Source organism: Penicillium cataractarum (genome assembly GCF_028827025.1).
Source record: "Penicillium cataractarum strain IBT 29864 chromosome Unknown utg000004l, whole genome shotgun sequence".
NCBI classification, from domain to species: domain Eukaryota; kingdom Fungi; phylum Ascomycota; class Eurotiomycetes; order Eurotiales; family Aspergillaceae; genus Penicillium; species Penicillium cataractarum.
In genome coordinates, this window is record NW_026622740.1 from 594,513 (window position 1) to 612,360 (window position 17,848).

Here is a 17,848-nt window from a genome sequence, read left to right on the forward strand (position 1 = left end):
TGCGAACATCTTCTCAAAAAGATGGAGTGCACACGACGCCCATTGTCATATGCGAGATGGCGTCTACGGATATTCCGTCAGCTACTAGGCCCTTCACTCGCGCCACCATCACGCCGGCACCTCTCAAGCTCACTAATTCACGCCGATGAAGCTCCCTCAGACGCAACAAGTCTTCCTCCATCAAAGCGCCTACCGCAATCACCACTTGTCACGCATCCTCGATCGAGCCATAATAAGCTCCGAAAGAAACTCCCAACTTCACAAGATAAATCTGAGCTGAAGAATAATCCATGGGCGGTAGCACTCGCGTCGCCGGTGCGGATGTGTTCCGTGACAGGAGCCCGCATACCACGCGACCTACTAGGAGAATGGGGTCTCGTTCGGAAACCAGATACAGAGAATAGCTACTTGCTTCCTGTGGACTTGATCAAGGACTCATTACAAGCTCGGCAAGAAGTAAAATCTACGGACGAGGAGAAAACTCCATACCTAGATCCAGCGGCAATGGCTGCCGCTGCGCCGCTGCCGGCGAAAGCGATTCGCAACGAGAAACCAGGACATCAGCTCCTACTTCGAATGATCAACTCGCTGCATCTGCTCGAAGAGCTGGCAAAGCCATTGTCTAAGAACGCTGGCAAGAAACCAGCCATTTCAAGACTCTTGCCATTCCGATGGAAGCATCCACTGGGTCCGATCACGTCTCGTGTGGAGAAGCTATTGCTCTGGAGACCAGATATGGCGGAATATGTGTTGCAGCAGCGGCGCAGTGACGTGGTCAAGAAGCTGGAAAGGACTCGGCGGAGATATACACGCCTGGATATTCCTGGCGGAGCTTGGAGTGTCCTTGATATTCAGGAATCTTCAAATAATGGGCTGGTGGAAGCCTTGGAACGCCTCGGGTCTTTCGATCGAATGGCATCTGGGGCAGTTCTTCTCCTTGCGCCGTTGAGTAATGGCGAGTCATGCCCAGAGGCAGTGTTCAATCCATCTACCCAGAGCCAAGTTCCCGTGTTTGACTTATCGACACTTCTGTCTGCTTCAGACTTGGCAAAGCTCCGTGATACGGAAGCTCCGCATTTTCATAATGTGGCCCTTTTCCTCAGGCCCGATGATCGTATCGGAGTGGAGGCCATACTGGCTCTATGGAAGCTTCAGCGGTTTATGACAGAAACACCGTCTTGAAGACCTAAGAGGAATGAAGCTAAATCCATTGGATGTGTGACCTGGCCCTTGGAAACCTGTAAAAATATGCAACTAATAACTCAACTCCGTGCTAAGGAGTACTGTACATGTCCTAGATTATAGAATAAGACAGACTGGATGGGGCTGAGGCTTTTCCGCATGCTCAGCCTGAAATGGCCGTTGGTCAATATGAGGATGATGAAGACGATGATGAATCTCTGGACATCGGTGAGGAACTACTTGCGGCGCTCGATGCTATCGAGTCTGCAGGAACTTTTGCTTCAAAGGGCGAACTCCCATATCTGGACCCACAGATCAAGGTCAAGGACGTTGGCACAATTACTTTGCCCCTACAGGAAGCACAAGCACGCCAGATGATCGACCAAGCCCATCAGGCACCTTACGGCAAAGGCAGTGAAACCCTCGTCGACACTGCGGTGCGAAACACGTTAGAGCTCAATCCTGACCAGTTTGAGTTGGGAAACCCGGAGTGGGACAGCTACGTCGAGAAAGCCTGCGCTTTTGTTGCTCGCGATTTGGGCATCGATGCTCCTGTTTCAGCAGAGCTTTACAAGATGTTGATCTATGAGAAGGGTGCGATGTTCAAGCCCCATACTGAGTGAGTTATTTTCGTAATGATATACCCAAGACTGTTCAACCAACTGGCCCTGCCCACACAGTACCGAGAAATCCGCTGGCATGTTTGCAACTCTTGTGATTGGCTTGCCATCACCCCATGAAGGAGGCGACGTCGTTGTCAAGCACCAAGGGGACAAGATGACCCTGGAAACACAGAAACATGGATTCTCATATGTCAGTTGGTATTCGGATGTTGTCCACGAGGTCCTTCCTGTCAGGTCCGGATATCGATGGGTTCTCACGTACAATCTTTGCATTGATCCTTCACAGCAACGCCCAACAGCTTGTCTTCAAACCGAGGGGGCGCGCTATCTTCATGAAATCCTGAAGACCTGGATTGGACAAAAGGATCGTGATATGAGCCATGCCTACTACAGGCTTGACCACGAGTACACACAAGCAAACATCTCTCTTAATGCCCTTAAGGGTCGGGACATGGCCGCAGTTCATCTTCTCAAAGACATTTCGAAGACGCTCAATGTGGAGATCTTCCTTGCCTTGCTAGCCAAGTCGGAATTTGGTTCATGTGAATATTATGGCGATTATCGCAGAAAACGGTATTACTACCGCGCGCGTGACTATGGTTTCCGTGATTTTGATGACGAGGATGATGAGGATGCGGATTACTATGGTAGACGTGGCGCACGCCATGAGCTGCAAGAGGTCTTTGAGACGTCATACGAAATCACCTCCCTGGTTGACCTAGACGGTTGTCGATTGGTGAAAGATATGGAACTGGAGAAAGACAATGTTCTCCAAGAAGAGTGTTTCAAAGAAGTTGATCCAGAGGAGGATTACACGGGCTATCAGGGGAACTCGGTGAGATGACTTCTACTTGAGCTTGCAATAAGCAGTTGCTAATTAGTCTCGGTTTAACAGGGTCCGGAAGCAACCCACTGGTATCGGGTGACGGCAAGTCTTTTTGAACCAACATGTAAAAGCCACTCACTAACTGTTCACGCAGGCTGTGGTTATCGTGCCTCGAGATTCGATTGCTGATTTCCTCGCGAAGTCCTGGGCGAGAGAGAGTATTTACATGTCCATCGACCAACGAGAAAATGTAACTTCCGTCATTGGCTACCTTGCCAAAACTCTATTGCACACCTCTGGCAACCAATCTGTCATCGAGCCTTTGAAGGATCTCTGCCGAAAAGTCTGGTCTCCGGACCAGGGTGAAGAGTTTGGCAGCTTCCGTGAAAGACTAGCTCTTCCCGAGCCCGCAAATACCAAAGTCCTTCAAGCCGCTATCACCCTGAAGGATCAAGACTTCATCAAAAATGCCGCCGAGCACCATGATGGAAACTTGTCTCTTGAGTTCTTCAAGTGGACTCGAGACCAGCTTGATGCTGGAACAACCAGTTTTGATGATATTAAAGACAGGTAAGGCCCTATCATCCACATCGGTTACCAAGCTAATGATGCAGTTTGTTACGTGCAATTCGGGGTTTCCCTGAGCTTTGGAAACGACAGGTTGCTATCAAAAATCTTGTCCCTCCCACTGAATCCATGCCGGAAGACGTCAAGTCGTGGATCAACACAGTACATGACGGAATATTGGAAATGATCCTGCAACAGGAATTAGGTGCAGAGGATGGATACGCCGTGGTCGACATGATTCCAGGATATCACGACTTTGCATACCTTTCAAATCGGTACGTTTTCTAAGCGTCTCACTCCTTTCATCACCGTTCTTACATTTCCTAGTGTCTTGCCTGCTGTTGAGGGAAGACTTGCGGCGCCCTCTTTCCTCCTTGCATTCCTATCCCGACTTCACCAATGCATAACTGAGGGCAGTTTCTCTTCCGACAATGGTACAAACTTGTATAGACAAGTTGCCAGATCCCTGGTTGATAAAATCGACATCTACACTCTCCATGGCGAAGTTCGTGACGAACGGCCTGCGAAGCTCTCTCCGTACTGGGCCCCTCGAACAACACCACCGCCAAAATCTTTCGTGGTCACGGACAAGACACTGGTTGACTTCATTTCGACCCTCACTCGCGTGTTTCCTGACAGCGACTCCATCATGGGCTTCCTCTCCCGAAGGATCTGTTTCCGTGCTCCCGCAATCGAGGCGTCCAAGTTCCATTTGCTCTGGCTCCCATTCCTGCACTCTCTAGGTAAATTCTGCGAAACAAACTCGATACCTTCATCATCGCCGGACTACCGCCAAATCTTCGCTGCAATCCTGAAAGCCTACTTCAACACCTACGTCGGCGAAGAGCCCACCACTGACGCCAGCTTCGCTCGGTCCTCCGTCGGATGTTACTGCGGAGACTGCACTTGGCTCAACGAATTCCTGAAGGACCCTAGCCAGACAGTCTGCAGGTTTCCTATGGGCAAGCAACGCAGGCAACATTTGCATAACACTCTCGAGGCCGCTCAAATCGACTGCACACATGAAACTGAGCGAGTTGGGTCGCCACACACCTTGGTAGTGACCAAGACTTTCCGTGATCACGACAAGGCCGTGGCAGAATGGAAAAAGAGAAAGGCGGAAGCAACAATCAAGGTCCATGATTTCAGCAAGAGCGAGTTGACTGTTTGGCTTGGGGAGGACTATGACCGACTTATGAAGATGGTTGATCCTAGAAGCTCTTCCGGTCGTTCAGCAAGAACCGTGCCGCCATCCCAGCGTCTCGCACCTATCAAGCCGAATCAGCAAACGCGGCCAAGTATCTCAAGAAACGAGGCCTGCCCCAACCCTGTTGCTGGAAGAAAGAGAAAGGCAACAGATACCGATGTGGTTGATTTGGCGGAAGATGATTGACGGGTGCTTTCTCCGTGACAAGAATTTTTTTAAAATATGATTGAGAATTGAAAGAGTAGTTGCTGTCTCCAGTGTTCATAAGATTCATTGTAGTTGGCTAATCAAATATCAAGCGAGTCACTTCCTGTTTCTCTTGATGAGAGCTGCGAGAATTTGGAGTTCCCAGAATCATACCAATTATCTGAGGCCCTTTGCGAGCCTTGATTCGCTCTAGAGCTCGCACATATCTGTAAAATAGTTACTTTGACTTGGAAGTTCAGCTTCCTACTAGACAGAAGATAAACAGTAGAGAGTACAAGGAGAGGGATTTGGAACAAATAATTGGGTGACTGAGCAAGTACCAACGCTGCTGGCCAATTAAATCAGTGAAAACTATGTGGAATCACAGGTCCACCTAATCAGGATTCCACATTGTGGCTCCACACTAAGATTCCACATCATGATTCCAAAGTACATATCCTGGTTTCAGTCAGATTCTATAAGATGCAGAAGTGCGATTGTAAAAAGGGACTGCATGCTCCGGTTAAGAATTGTAATAAGAGAGCAGCATTCTACACAGCTTTCTTTTCGACTGCACGGCACAGAATTTCCCAAATATACACCCGCATCTATCTACTACAACAATGGAGTCCTGTTCTTTCCAAACTTCTCCCAATTCAGTCATACATGCCCACATCACCCGCCCAGCCAAGGAACACTCTAAGCCCCTTCTATTGTTTCTGCATTACTGGGGCGGCAGCTCACAAACATGGCACAAACTCACGGACTTGGATTCGTCGACTTCACTGAGTGTGCTTTACCCAACAATCGCAATCGACCTACGAGGCTGGGGTCAATCAACCGGGCCGACCGATAAAAGCGGCAAAGTCTACTCAATTAATGAGATGGCTAGTGATGTTGCTACTCTCCTTGCACATCTCAGCGAAGACCATACTAAAGAAGACCTCCTCGAGCATGGCTTTCTTCTCGTGGGTCATTCAATGGGTGCAAAAGTTGCGCTCGCAACGATCGGATTGTTAAACAACAATCTTCAGGGTCTCCTCAAAGGACTCGTCCTTGTCGGACCAGCACCACCAATTGCGCTAGATCTACCCCCCGAAATGAAAGCCCAGCAACTCCTTGCATATGAATCAGAGGACAGTGTCCGCTGGACGGTGAACAATGTACTCGCAAAACCCGGCAATCTCTCTGAGTCTGATATCGAATTGGTGGCCCAAGATAGTCTAAGAGGCACCACGTTCGCCAAAGTAGGTTGGCTTTCTTATGGTATGCAGGAGGACATCTCACAGGATGTCCAGAAAGCTTTAGCTTCTCGGCCTGGTCTGCAAGCTTGTGTGATTGTGGGAGAGCTTGATATTGTCGAGACTAGAGAGAGGACTGAGAAAGAGGTTGTTCATTTCTTACGTCAAAACGGAGTCGAGGTCCCGTTGACCGTTGTGGAGGGAGTTCAGCATTTGATACCTCTAGAAGATCCCGAGTCGATCTACAAGGAGATCAGTCGATACTGGTAAATTGCTATGTTCTTTGGATGACATATGATATAAACTTCTTTATTCAGCTTCAGTATCAAATATCTTTCTTCAAGACGGCAATTTCAACCGTAATAGCTACTCAACATGAGCCGTCTCAGCCTTCTCACTGTCCTGGTGCCCAGTACCCCGATCCACCACAGGCTCATCAACTCCCTTGCCCAAGAAGCGCTGCTGGCCAATCTCAGCCAAGCTAACACCCTCGGCTCTAAGTCGCTCCAGACGCATCGAGTCCTCCGCTTCCTCATCCCTTTCTTCCTGTGACATTTCAGGTCCCCAAAACAGGAAGAAGAGCATAAAGGCCCAGACAGCACCCATAAAGATAGCAATGACCTTTCCATAATCGAATCTCTTCTTTCCATGCGCTCCTGGTGGCAGAGGGAATTGCTCCCCGATGATGGACTGAATTGTCGCAGATGCAGAAGATCCCAGGTTACCAAGCTGGTAAGTTAATCCCACCATCACGGTGCGAAGTGCGATTGGCGATAACTCAAGCAAGTGGATGGGCATTGGGCCCCAGACACCGCCGACACAAAACTGTTCGAAGAACACGCTAGCTACCAGCGACATTGATCGAACCATTGTATAGGCCGGGATTAATGCACCGCCAATAACGCATACCACGAGCATGGTGAGACGTCGTCCGAAGAACGTACTGATGTAGCCAACTGTACAACCACCAAGCAAAGCACCTATCTGCCCAACAACCGTGATGATTGTAGTGTTCGTAGCATTCATTCCAACTTGATCCTTGAGGAAAGTCGGGTAGAAGTCTTGACTACCATGCGAACAGGAGTTGTATCCCGTCATCAGGATAACCAAGTAAACGAAGAGAACCCAATTCTCCCGGAGCGCACGTCCAGCATCACGAAGGAAGACTCGTAATCCTGCAGCTTTGGTGTGGTCGTTACCCAGCGCATTGGCTCGCGCTTCTCGCTCGGCTTTCATGACCTGGAAATGGTTTGTCTCGGGCAGACACCAGCGGAAGATGATGATCAGGACAGGAGGTCCGGCGCCGAACCAGAAGAGACTTCGCCAGCCATGAGAGGTAGTTGGGACAAGGGCGCGATAGAAAGCTGCAGCAAGGAGGTATCCCATGGCATAACCCATTTCGAACAATCCGGAGAGTAAACCACGGGCCTCGTATGGAAGATCTTCAAGAGCAGTGGCCGCTGCTGGACCAAAGAGACCTGAAGCACACGATGATTAATATCAATCATTCATGCACCAGGCTCAACGCATAATTGCTTACCTCCCATTGCAATGCCGTATAGAGACCGGACGCCCAAAAACTGAGGAAGGGTAGTGCAAAATCCAGAACCCAACTCAAGGATTATGAACAGGCCAAGATTGATTATCATGGGCCATTTGCGCCCATATCGATCTGAGAGGATACCGAAAATGATGGCACCGACGGATCGAAGCATGAGGGTCACGGTCATGCCCTAGCAAAGAACATATATCAGTATAATACTCATGGATATTCATTATTCTTTGTACCCACCCATGACACATCGGAGTAAGAGACTCCAAAGTCAGCTGAGATCTCCGTAATTGTCATCGACACGGTGAAGAAATCAAAGGCATCCCAAGTCCAGCCCATGAAGCCTGCAGCAAACATAAGCCATTGGTGGGTAGTCAACTCCCGAAGGATCTCATAAGGGTTTCTCAGTTTGTTCTAACGCCCAGCGCTATTAGACTTGGTTTAATCGAACGAAGTATTCGGGGGGCATACTCGAGGAGGTTTAAGACTGGACACTCGCGTGGCAAAGTATCGAGAGATTTGACTTGGGGAGTAAAACCACCCCGCTTGCATATGGTTTCTCATGTTGAAAACAGCTTCTGCGGTAGTCACTGCGTGCTCTAAAACGGCTTTGGATCTGAGAAATCTTGCAACTATATACCTTGCCAATGCCGCGGCTCTGCGTTAATCTCATTGCCGAGTTTCGGCGCAATTATCACTGCATTCTCGTCGATTAACTGTACTCCATCGGATCCGAAACTCTGAAATGCTGCGTTCGCTTTACCTTAGGGATAAACTGGGTCCAAATAAGCCTCTATCCCCGCTCAAGGGGAACGTGCTTTTCTAGGGTCGGGAGCTAAGCTCAGCCTTTGGTCTTGGAATGTGCTTCACAGAGAGTACTGATCAAACTAGGCCTAGGGTTCTAAGAGAACTATCAAATTTCGAGGAACTGAAGACAACACAGTCAGCTTTCTAACAATACAGCACATCTTAGATACGTATGGGATAGGAGGAGGAGTAAAAACGAGGTCGTCAACATCTCAAACACTCGCGATCGGCCGGGGAGATACATCACTGAACCTGTTTCGAGAGCTATTCAGATAGGACAGGAGCTTAAATTAAGTTTATGCCTAGAAAACGAAAGCTCTACCGTATGTACTTCCCCGCATTATACGTGAAGCCAAGACTTATGATGGCTGGTAGTTCCCTGGACGGCAGGTAGATAGCGAGGCCTTGTCGCTTCGTAGTCAAAGCGGGCATTTGCCTCGCAGTTAGTGTCCATAATCAGATAGACTTGGGGTAGTATCGGGAGTTTGGGGTACTTTGATTGGAGTATCTTAAGGTTCCCTGCAGCTAGGAATATCCCGAGCTCTACTACATAATATTCTATTATTCTACAAGTGAATGTATAACCGAGCCATACTCGACTTCGTACTCGACTAGTCATCAGTTTCCCATATTTCAAATTCAAAACTCACATACTAGTACCCATAAAACCCCTAGAATACAGCAGCCTACGAACTCCTCAATCAAGTTCCATGTTCGGTTAAGAACCGCTCTGCTATCCTCTAGCCAAACCAAGAATCCGGGGTCTACATCTAAATGCGGGGGTGGCGCTAACCCATTAGTCCTCAACCCGATCACTTCCCGTTATGTCAACAGTAGCAGGATGTCATCTGGTCCAATCAAGGAACTTTGGACAAGTGATACCACAGGAACTCCGCGGACCTGTGGCCTGTGACGTGATTTACGAGTATCAGCGAGGAGCAATTAAACGGGAACTTGCCGACGGAGTGGCTGAGACTATGCATGCTACTCTGTCGGCATCCTACAGTACCTTTCAATTATACGAGGTAGCCTGTCCACCAATCAGCCATAGATACAAGACTCTATTTAAGAAATAGCATTACCCCACACTAGCCATAACCCGAAGCTCGGCTAAGCAAATAACCTTAATTATCTTTCTTGTTCCTTTGTCCGGCGGAGTTTGAATTAGCTTCCGAGGAAGGACATCCTTCTGTATATGGACTTATTGGTCGTGCTTTATTCGGCCGATATGTGATGAGCTAAATTCTGATATTCATCGATTGTGGCTTTTTAAATAACCATGCCTGAAAGCCGGCTTTTAGAGGGATGTAGATGTGACAGTACTTCCCAGGGTTCAGTGACACATGACTTGGACAGTTGTTACTTAGACTGTTGCCCTTTTATGCATCCCCGAAGGAGCCAATTAGAAAATAGTGGGAAATAGAAAGAGAATATCAGGGTATCATAATCATCCTCATTCTCTCAAATAAATGGATACGTAACGCCTCAATGTGTCAAATCCAGCCAAACGCCATCTATGCATTTAGTCAACCTCGTTGTAGATCCCATTACCCCCGATTAAATACCAGAGGGAAGAAGATAAACCACGGAAGAGACCACATGCTTAACCCGAAGAATCGTTTTTTATATCCCGTTGCAACGTCGATCACCCGCGCAAGATATTAGCAATGCGCAGAGCCAGATCCAGCACAGACAGATGCTCATCTGCACCATCGACCAGCCGCCTATCCAGTTCCGAGAAGACCATAACGATCTTATTCTTCTGGATATCGGGAATAGCCTCGTTAAACACGACCCGTCGGTACAACTGTCATTGTCAGCACGTCTGTCCATAAAGAATCAATCCATTAGAATCACAAACCTGGGTAACAAGTTGCGTAGCACTCCACCCATCCGCAACAAGATCCGTCACCACCTTGGAAACAGCCTCATACGCAGACCCCGACGCCTTCGGCTGCATAGCCTGTACCAAATTATCCAGAATACCCTCCGGAATAACACCTGCAATCTCCTCAACAGTCCGAACGGTAATAGTATCCGACCCCGAGCTCCCGGCATCCGTCATCTCAGCATCGTCATCAGCGTCCTTCGCACCCGCACGTGTAGCACCCACCAACCGCGCCGCACTCTGGAGGTACGTAATAGCACGGCGCAGATCACCCTCACCACACCGAATAAGCGTATCCACAACACCGTCATCAAGCTTCAGATTCTCTGCACGCGCAATCTCCGCAACCCGATCACCCGCTGCGGCGTTATCAAGGCTCTTAAAGCGGAATTTACTGCATCGACTGGCCAACGGCTCGATAATGCGCGTGACGTAGTTACACACCAGGCAGAAACGGGTGATGCGGGAGTACTGCTCCATCGTGCGACGGAGCGCGGCCTGCGCGTCTTGGGTCATACTATCCGCCTCATCGAGGATGATGATTTTGAAGGGTGGGCAAGGATATTGTGCGCGGTAGGCGGCGTCGAGGCCGGTTGATTGGGAGAGTTGTGCGCGGGCGAAGTTTTTTACTTTCTCACGGACGATGCCGATGCCTCGCTCGTCGGAGGCGTTTAGTTCGAGGATGCGGGAGCGGTAGAGGGCGGGGCCGAAGAGGGATTTGGCTAGGGCGAGGATGGTGGAGGTTTTGCCTGTTCCTGGGGGTCCGTAGAAGAGCATGTGAGGGAGCTTTTGGAGGTAGTGTTAGAATGGATTCTGTGGGTGGGAGTACTCCGGGGTGCATACGTTGGAAGCTTGCAAGGTGCGCTGAAGGACCTTGGTTGTGTGATCTTGCGCGGCGACATCATCAAGGGTTTTGGGGCGGCTGTCATGTTAGAAGATATTCTTGCGGGTATATGGGTTTGGGACAATCTCACTATTTTTCAACCCATGGCTGTAGACGGGTTGTATCTTCCTTGCTGTCGGTTGCTTTGGTCTTGGAGCTGCTGGAAGCAGCAGCGGCCGCAGCACGGGCCTTGTTGTTGAAGAAAGTAGATGCCATTGCAAACTCACACTCGATGCGAGCACGGCAAGGAGGATTGGTGCTTTGAGAGTTGTGTAGTTGAGTAGTCGGGACTTGGGTGAGAGACTGGACGCCCGCCGCGATTGAAGAGACGCGTCTCCACGTGACACGCGCAGCACTTAGCTGAGAGCCAATCAAAAGACTCAATTATACTTCTTTGGGGCACGTCCAAAGGAGAGGATTTGAAAGTGGTTCGTTTTTCCCAAGCAGTCCATTTCGTTAAATTTTGTATAGATTCTGTATAATGTTCGCTAATGCTTCATAACCGACATAAACTATCATTACACTCAAGTGCTTGACTTTCTAGAGCTCATCCCGTACAACTTGCTCCTCCTCATACATGCGCTTCTTCGGGTTGCGAGGTATCTCATCTTGCCTTTCCATCTCTTCAGCCGAGATATCGTCAATATTAGTTCCATCCCACTTCCCATCCTCGACCATGCGCCCAATCTTATCAATGACGCGATCTTGCTCGGCTTCATCGGGCTTATCGTTATCCCACGCAGCATCAGCACTCGGCACCGTTGCCCCCGTCACGGCAGTAGCAGCTTGTTGAATGGTCGCAGTTATATCACTAGCAACTGAGCTAGAAGCAAGTTCATTTGACCCCTTTGAAATCCCGACGGCCCCCAGGACAGCGAAAACGAAACGCATGGCGAATTTGAAAGGAAGCCAAACTAGCCACCACATGGGGCCGTAGAGAACGCGGCGGAAAACGAGCCATGAGATAGTTCCAACGAGAATATAGAACGCCGTCTCGAGGTACCATGTATCCGATTTTTGAGAGCGGAGGAGAGAATTCGCGAGGCTGCGAGAGTTTGCGAGGAGCGTATCAAGGCTGCTGTAGGACTCCGACAGGGAAGAAATGGCGGCCGTTGATTGTTCTAATCACACAAATGTCAGAAGATCTGCTGTCACCGGCAAGAAACTTGCGGGATACCACTTACCGAGTGTCTCTTGCGCAAACTGGCTCCGAGATAGCTCAGCCTGCATCAAGTGATGGGTTCTGCGCAGAGCGGCGGTCACATCATTCGAAGCATTCAACACAAGATCGTCCTGCGTAAACTTCTCTGAAGGATTCCGCTTCGCGGATGAATCTTGCGACCTCGACAACAATAACTCGCGCTCCTTGCGCTTTGCAAGCTCGGCGTTCCGCTTCGCTTGTAATTGAGCATTTCGAAAATCTCCCCGAGTTCTATCCAAAATATCAGCCCAAGGCTCCAAAACCCACACAGATCCACTCGTATTGTTCAAAGGCATACCTTCTCAAATCATCCACCAATCGCCCCGCCATCGCAACCACCCGCTCTTTCTCAGCCTCCTTCTCTCCTCCATTAATTGAGGGTTTCCTCCTGCCCTCCGAGCCGGTATCTAGTGCATCGATGTCCCCGCGCAAGAGCTCCAATTCGCCCTCGGCATCTTTCAACTGCGAGTGTATTTCGGCTCCGAGTTCCACACGCGCCTCATCGCCTTGCCCGATAGAAGCGGTAAAGTTGCGCAATCGGTCAACAAGAGGTTGGATCTGGCCGAGTGTAGTTGAAAGCTCCTTCAAGCGGGCTTGAAGAGCGGCCGCTGTGGACATGGTGGGTAGGAAACCGGGACAGTCAAACAGTATGGTGCATATAACGGCGGCTTGGTGCAAATTTTGTGGGGGAATTTGTCAAATTTGAGAGACTGAATTCAATATTTTCCCTGTTCAATCCTAGGTGTGTTCCAGCTAGTAGCTGGTTTGTCGAACTGGAGACTTCTTGAAGCGCAAGTTGACCAGCTGGCGTGGGCGTCACTGCCATACCGACCTGTTTGCATTTTCGGCAAACACCGGACATCTCCCTCGGAGCCCGCAACCGCAACTCGGCGTCAACGTTTGTTCGGACTGTCAATCGTCATTTCCCTCTGCAATTAAGCCATCCAGAGCCAGGCTACTCTCTCTACGGCTGATTCTCCGTAATCCCACTCTTTACTGAGGACATCGCCGATACCCAGAGCCCGAAATCCATCCAACCACTCCGCCGCAAAAAAACTTCGGGGAGACCAACCATCGCGAATTCAATCAGGTACACAACTACTAGAGGCACCAACGGACTATATCCTCAATGACTCAACCACTAATACAATAAGCAGCGAATCATTACCTATACACTTCTCATCTCGGCTATAAAATACCCTCAATCTCCCCAATCCAACCACAATACCAATCAAAATGTCCATCCCAATCCACACAATCACCACCTTCCGCACAACCTTCAACCCCTTCGCCCACTCCTCCCGACCCTGCCGTCTCCTCCTCTCTCTGCTCCGCACCCCCGCCACAGCCTCCCCGGCCAGTCCCACTCACATCGACATCAAGGTCACGCAGCTGCCGCGCAACTCGACACAGCAGCCCGTGATGACGGTCGGTTTCAAGGGTGGTAAGGAGGTTACCCTGGAGGTTGGCAAGCGAGGGATGAAGATTGGGGATGTGGTTGAGGAGATTTCGCGGGTTGGGCGGGCTTTGGAGCGGGAGGCTAGTTTGAAGGGTTGAGTGGGTGAGGCATATCATATTGCCATGTTCATATGGATTACATGGCTACTGGCTGTGTTGTGCTTGGGTTTTGTGGTTTTGTATTATACTTCTGTCTTGATATGTTGTTTTTTGGCGCGTTGGAATACTCAATTGCATGTGGTGGGAGTGGTTGATACCGTGCATGGGTATGTCTTGTTGTCCAGCTCTCTGGATGTACTCCAAGAGTAGATATACCAGTCTCATGAATATCTGATCTACACTATACATTTTTGTTTGTCCCTATTCAGTCCAATGGTATCTGATAAAGGGTGGTTGCAAGCAAGTCGTGTTTGGCGGGATCACACTACAGTGGGATCCTGGTCGGAATCTCAATTGAAATATTATACCCCACCATCTATGTGATAGCGAGCACTCTGACATTTTTGTTCTGGTATTTCGAAAAACAGCGAGAGTTGAGACATTTTACACGGCAGCGCCGGAGATGAAGAACCACTTGTCAATGCTGCCGTCAATGGGAGCAGGGGCCAGGTTCTCGTTGCGGGGGAGGGCAGCGACCTGAGCCTGGTCAGCGCGGTTCTGGTCGAGCTGGGTGTTGGCACTAGAGAAGTGAATTAGCAAAGTTTTCCAGAGATGGTGATAAGACGTCTTTTAAAGGAGAGGTAACATACAGGCTGATGTCGCCAGCGTTGCTCTTGCCAGAGATGAGCTTCTCCCAGGCCTCAGAGCACTCCTTGATGACCTCCTCGGCGTACTTCTTGTTCTTGCACTCGCCGGAGAAGGCGAACTGGTTCTCGGGCTTTCCGTCGGGGATCTTGTAGATGCGGAACCACTCGTTGGTGGCACGCATGAGACCGGGCAGGTGACGCTCGACATCCTCAATGTCGTGGAGCTTGGCGGCCAGAGGGTCGTTGACGTCGATGACAATGATCTTCCAGTCGGTCTCCTCCTCGTCAATCAGGGCCATGACACCCAGAACCTTGACCTGCTTGACCTGGCCGGGGTAGCCAACCAGCTCACCAATCTCGCAAACGTCGAGCGGGTCGTTGTCACCCTTGGCCTTGGTCTCGGGGTGAATGGAGTTGGGGTCCTCCCAGGTCTAGATCAATTGAGTTAATGGATGTGTTCTTGATGGCGGGGTAGGTTGTTTATGTTGCAGATGTTGCAATTGGGTTGATCCACTTACGCGGGGGAAGGCACCGTAGTTCCAGAGGTAGCCCTTGTGGGGGAAGCAGTTGCGGACGAAGCGCAGCTTGCCCTTCTTGGTGTCCTGCTTGATGGGGTTCAGGAACTCGTCCTTGGAGATCTGTAGTACATCAAAAAACGAATCAGCCATCGGACGCATAAAATGACGAGATCGAAATGAGTTATTTGGCAATTGTATGATCGTACCTCCTGCTTAGCGTTGGTCCAGCGGGGGATCTCAACGACCATGTTCAGGATAGTCTGCTCCTCGTTGGCGTAGAGGGGGATATCGTGGAAGGGAGAGACGGGGACGCCATCCTTCTCGATGTAAACACGGTGCTCGAGCGTGTAAGGCTGAGCGATCTTGCGAACGGTATAAACCATGTTGGGGGTGGAGGAAGAGAAATGCCTGGTGATCAAAGCAGCTCGAGAGAGAGAAGAGGAAGAAGTCAAGGTAGTGGGGGGAGAAAAGGAGGACGGAGGGGCTGTCCAAGTGGGGGGCGCCAGCGTTGCTGATGTGCGCCAGACTCGGCGGGAGGCGGTGGAGGCAGAAAACGAAAATCCCAGTCGGGCCAAGGGAGAATGCGCCAGGGCCATTGGCTAAGGAGAAGTTGGCTTCAAAATGGAGAGTGGTCGATAAACCTGTCTGGACTCTTGAGTAGGTTGATCCTGTCCAAAAAGAAAAGGTTGACCCAATTGAACGGGATTGCGTGGACGGCAGTCCAGGGGGAACACGAATTTGTTGTTTAGCTGCCCCTGGTTGAGTGGTGTAGTCTCTCTACGAGAATCGTGGTCGCGGGTCTCTTTCGGCGGGTCCTCCGAGGTCCGGCATTGCGAATTGTCTGGTCAAACTTCCGAAAATTGGCATTCCGCCCGCTGTTCCAGACCGAAATAGTGTACAGTATGTACTCCTATAGTACATAGTTTGTACGGAGTCTGTATATCTTGCACTTATTGTTTCCAATGTCATAGCTTCGATAATTGCTACGCCCCAGGTCTCGTGCCCCTCCCCCTATATGCGTGTAATGTACTGCTACTTGTTGGTACCTACAGGATAGACGTACTCTGCAGGTACTCCTTACTCTTCATACTTTCTGCTAACCCGATATCGGATTAGCCCACGACCGTCAACCATACTCTAGCTATGCTTTTCTATACCAAACGATCCATGATATAGCTATAATTTATTCCCCCCTAGTATCACTACTTACGACTAGAAAGTGTAAACCTTGGCAGGACGTGTTGCTGAATAGCCCAGTAACGTGGCCTTGAACCACAGTTGAGATGAGAACAATCCACTTTGTCTTTGGGTTAAATCAAGGCACCCAATCAGGCATCAATCAGGCATCCAGAAAAGTCAAACTAAAAAAAAAAGATTATCGCCGCTATCTGCACGTGACCGTACGGATGTGGCCGACGAGAACCCCAGAGAAGTGCGGCATCTGCCATTCTCCCCTCCAGACGAAATAACAAAAAAAAACGATTCCTCCTTCCCTCCCATCCCAGAATGCTATGATCAGATTCCTCCGCTCCAAAATGTCCACTCTCGCCGAATCCATCTCCACCACCCCGGCCCAAGTCCCGCGCGTGCCCATCCCACCCAAAGGCGTCGACTATCGGGGCAAAATCGTCCTCGCCCCGATGGTTCGATCAGGCGAACTCCCCTCGCGCCTCCTCGCTCTCCACTACGGTGCCGACCTCGTCTGGGGCCCCGAGACCATCGATCGCTCACTCATCGGCGCCGAGCGCCGCGTCAACCCGCGTAATGGAACTATCGAATTTACCCGTCTACCCTCCAATGGTGGCCGTGTCGAAAAAGCCGCCAAAGCATCAGTCATCTACCGTCTCGATCCTGTCCGCGAAAAGGGTAAACTCATTTTCCAAATGGGTACTGCCAACCCCGATCTCGCCGTGCAGGCGGCAAAGGTTGTCGCTGGGGATGTATGGGGTATCGATGTCAACTCAGGCTGTCCCAAGCCTTTCAGTACAAGCGGTGGCATGGGTGCCGCGCTGTTGCGCACCCCCGATAAACTGGTTTCCATTCTGGAGACGCTGGTTCGCGAAGTCGGTGAGCCTTATCAGATTGGTATCTCCGTGAAGATCCGCATCCTCGAGACGCCCGAACTCACCGAAGCGCTCGTCACCCGCCTCGTCCGCACCGGTATCACGGGTCTGACCGTCCACTGCCGCACAACTCCCATGCGACCCCGGGAGCGTGCTATCCGTGACCAGCTCCGCATGGTATCCGACATCTGCCACAAGGCCGGCGTGGCATGCCTGATGAACGGCGACGTCACCTCCCGCGACAACGGACTGAAGCTGATGGAAGAATACGGCGTGGACGGCGCAATGATCGCCGTATCCGCTGAGGCCAATTCATCCTGTTTCCGCTCCGAGGCAGACGGTGGTCTCGACCCGTGGCGCGACGTGGTCTACCAATATCTCAAGTTCTGCATTGAAAGCGAGAACCGCTACGGCAATACCAAGTACCTCCTCAACATGTTAATTCCCGGCAAAGTTAAGGAATTCAAGGACGCCAAGCTATCCAAGACCTATTCCGATGTTTGCCGTCGTCTGAAATTCGATGACCTGGTGCCTGCGGCCATTCAGCTGGATGAGATTCTCGACCTCACGCATAAGCAGGAGCTCGGTGATGGTGAACAATCCCAGACTGTTTCAAAGGCTGTGCAGAATGCCAAGGAAAATAACGAGTCTGCTCGTGCTGCTGGCGGTGGTAGCACCAGACCTGCCAAGTCAAATTCCTCTATGAACAATGTTGGTCCCATCCGCACCTCGTCCATCCCACAGCCAGCTAAAGCAGCTCACCCCGCATCTGTATCCGAGCAGGCCACCACTACCGTTGATCCGACCGTCCCCGCTGCAGAGGTCTCCCAGCAGTCCAGCGTGGCAGTTTAGACTTGCTCCCTCCCTCCCCTCTCAATATCCCCCATTATCCTCTCTTCT

General features: G+C 50.5%; 8 protein-coding genes across 8 annotated transcripts; 5 read left to right on the forward strand and 3 right to left on the reverse strand.

Moving 5' to 3' along the window:
- Positions 1 to 21: 21 nt before the first annotated feature.
- N7496_004741 (uncharacterized protein) lies at positions 22 to 1,182 on the forward strand (the record flags this gene model as incomplete). Its single annotated transcript, XM_056697670.1, has 1 exon — positions 22 to 1,182. One exon carries the CDS (start codon positions 22 to 24, stop codon positions 1,180 to 1,182), a length of 1,161 nt encoding a protein of 386 aa, XP_056556195.1.
- Positions 1,183 to 1,355: 173 nt separating this feature from the next.
- On the forward strand, positions 1,356 to 4,591 carry N7496_004742 (2OG-Fe(II) oxygenase; the record flags this gene model as incomplete). The annotated part of the gene is made up of 6 exons (XM_056697671.1): positions 1,356 to 1,801; positions 1,863 to 2,640; positions 2,701 to 2,727; positions 2,786 to 3,201; positions 3,246 to 3,473; positions 3,526 to 4,591. The coding sequence occupies 6 exons, from the start codon at positions 1,356 to 1,358 to the stop codon at positions 4,589 to 4,591; spliced, it is 2,961 nt and encodes a 986-aa protein (XP_056556196.1).
- Positions 4,592 to 5,214: 623 nt separating this feature from the next.
- N7496_004743 (alpha/beta fold hydrolase) lies at positions 5,215 to 6,102 on the forward strand (the record flags this gene model as incomplete). The annotated part of the gene is made up of 1 exon (XM_056697672.1): positions 5,215 to 6,102. One exon carries the CDS (start codon positions 5,215 to 5,217, stop codon positions 6,100 to 6,102), a length of 888 nt encoding a protein of 295 aa, XP_056556197.1.
- Positions 6,103 to 6,198: 96 nt separating this feature from the next.
- N7496_004744 (sugar transporter family protein) lies at positions 6,199 to 7,948 on the reverse strand (the record flags this gene model as incomplete). Its single annotated transcript, XM_056697673.1, has 4 exons — positions 6,199 to 7,310; positions 7,373 to 7,565; positions 7,625 to 7,798; positions 7,856 to 7,948. The coding sequence occupies 4 exons, from the start codon at positions 7,946 to 7,948 to the stop codon at positions 6,199 to 6,201; spliced, it is 1,572 nt and encodes a 523-aa protein (XP_056556198.1).
- A 1,888-nt stretch (positions 7,949 to 9,836) lies between these two features.
- N7496_004745 (putative protein transport membrane glycoprotein Sec20) lies at positions 9,837 to 12,781 on the reverse strand (the record flags this gene model as incomplete). Its single annotated transcript, XM_056697674.1, has 7 exons — positions 9,837 to 9,953; positions 10,053 to 10,865; positions 10,923 to 11,001; positions 11,054 to 11,265; positions 11,521 to 12,083; positions 12,147 to 12,394; positions 12,462 to 12,781. The coding sequence occupies 7 exons, from the start codon at positions 12,779 to 12,781 to the stop codon at positions 9,837 to 9,839; spliced, it is 2,352 nt and encodes a 783-aa protein (XP_056556199.1).
- Positions 12,782 to 13,399: 618 nt separating this feature from the next.
- N7496_004746 (mitochondrial 54S ribosomal mL53 protein) lies at positions 13,400 to 13,720 on the forward strand (the record flags this gene model as incomplete). Its single annotated transcript, XM_056697675.1, has 1 exon — positions 13,400 to 13,720. One exon carries the CDS (start codon positions 13,400 to 13,402, stop codon positions 13,718 to 13,720), a length of 321 nt encoding a protein of 106 aa, XP_056556200.1.
- A 444-nt stretch (positions 13,721 to 14,164) lies between these two features.
- ipp1 (inorganic diphosphatase IPP1) lies at positions 14,165 to 15,268 on the reverse strand (the record flags this gene model as incomplete). The annotated part of the gene is made up of 4 exons (XM_056697676.1): positions 14,165 to 14,300; positions 14,371 to 14,798; positions 14,886 to 15,005; positions 15,092 to 15,268. The coding sequence occupies 4 exons, from the start codon at positions 15,266 to 15,268 to the stop codon at positions 14,165 to 14,167; spliced, it is 861 nt and encodes a 286-aa protein (XP_056556201.1).
- Positions 15,269 to 16,420: 1,152 nt separating this feature from the next.
- N7496_004748 (tRNA-dihydrouridine(20) synthase (NAD(+))) lies at positions 16,421 to 17,800 on the forward strand (the record flags this gene model as incomplete). Its single annotated transcript, XM_056697677.1, has 1 exon — positions 16,421 to 17,800. One exon carries the CDS (start codon positions 16,421 to 16,423, stop codon positions 17,798 to 17,800), a length of 1,380 nt encoding a protein of 459 aa, XP_056556202.1.
- Between the last annotated feature and the right edge of the window lie 48 nt (positions 17,801 to 17,848).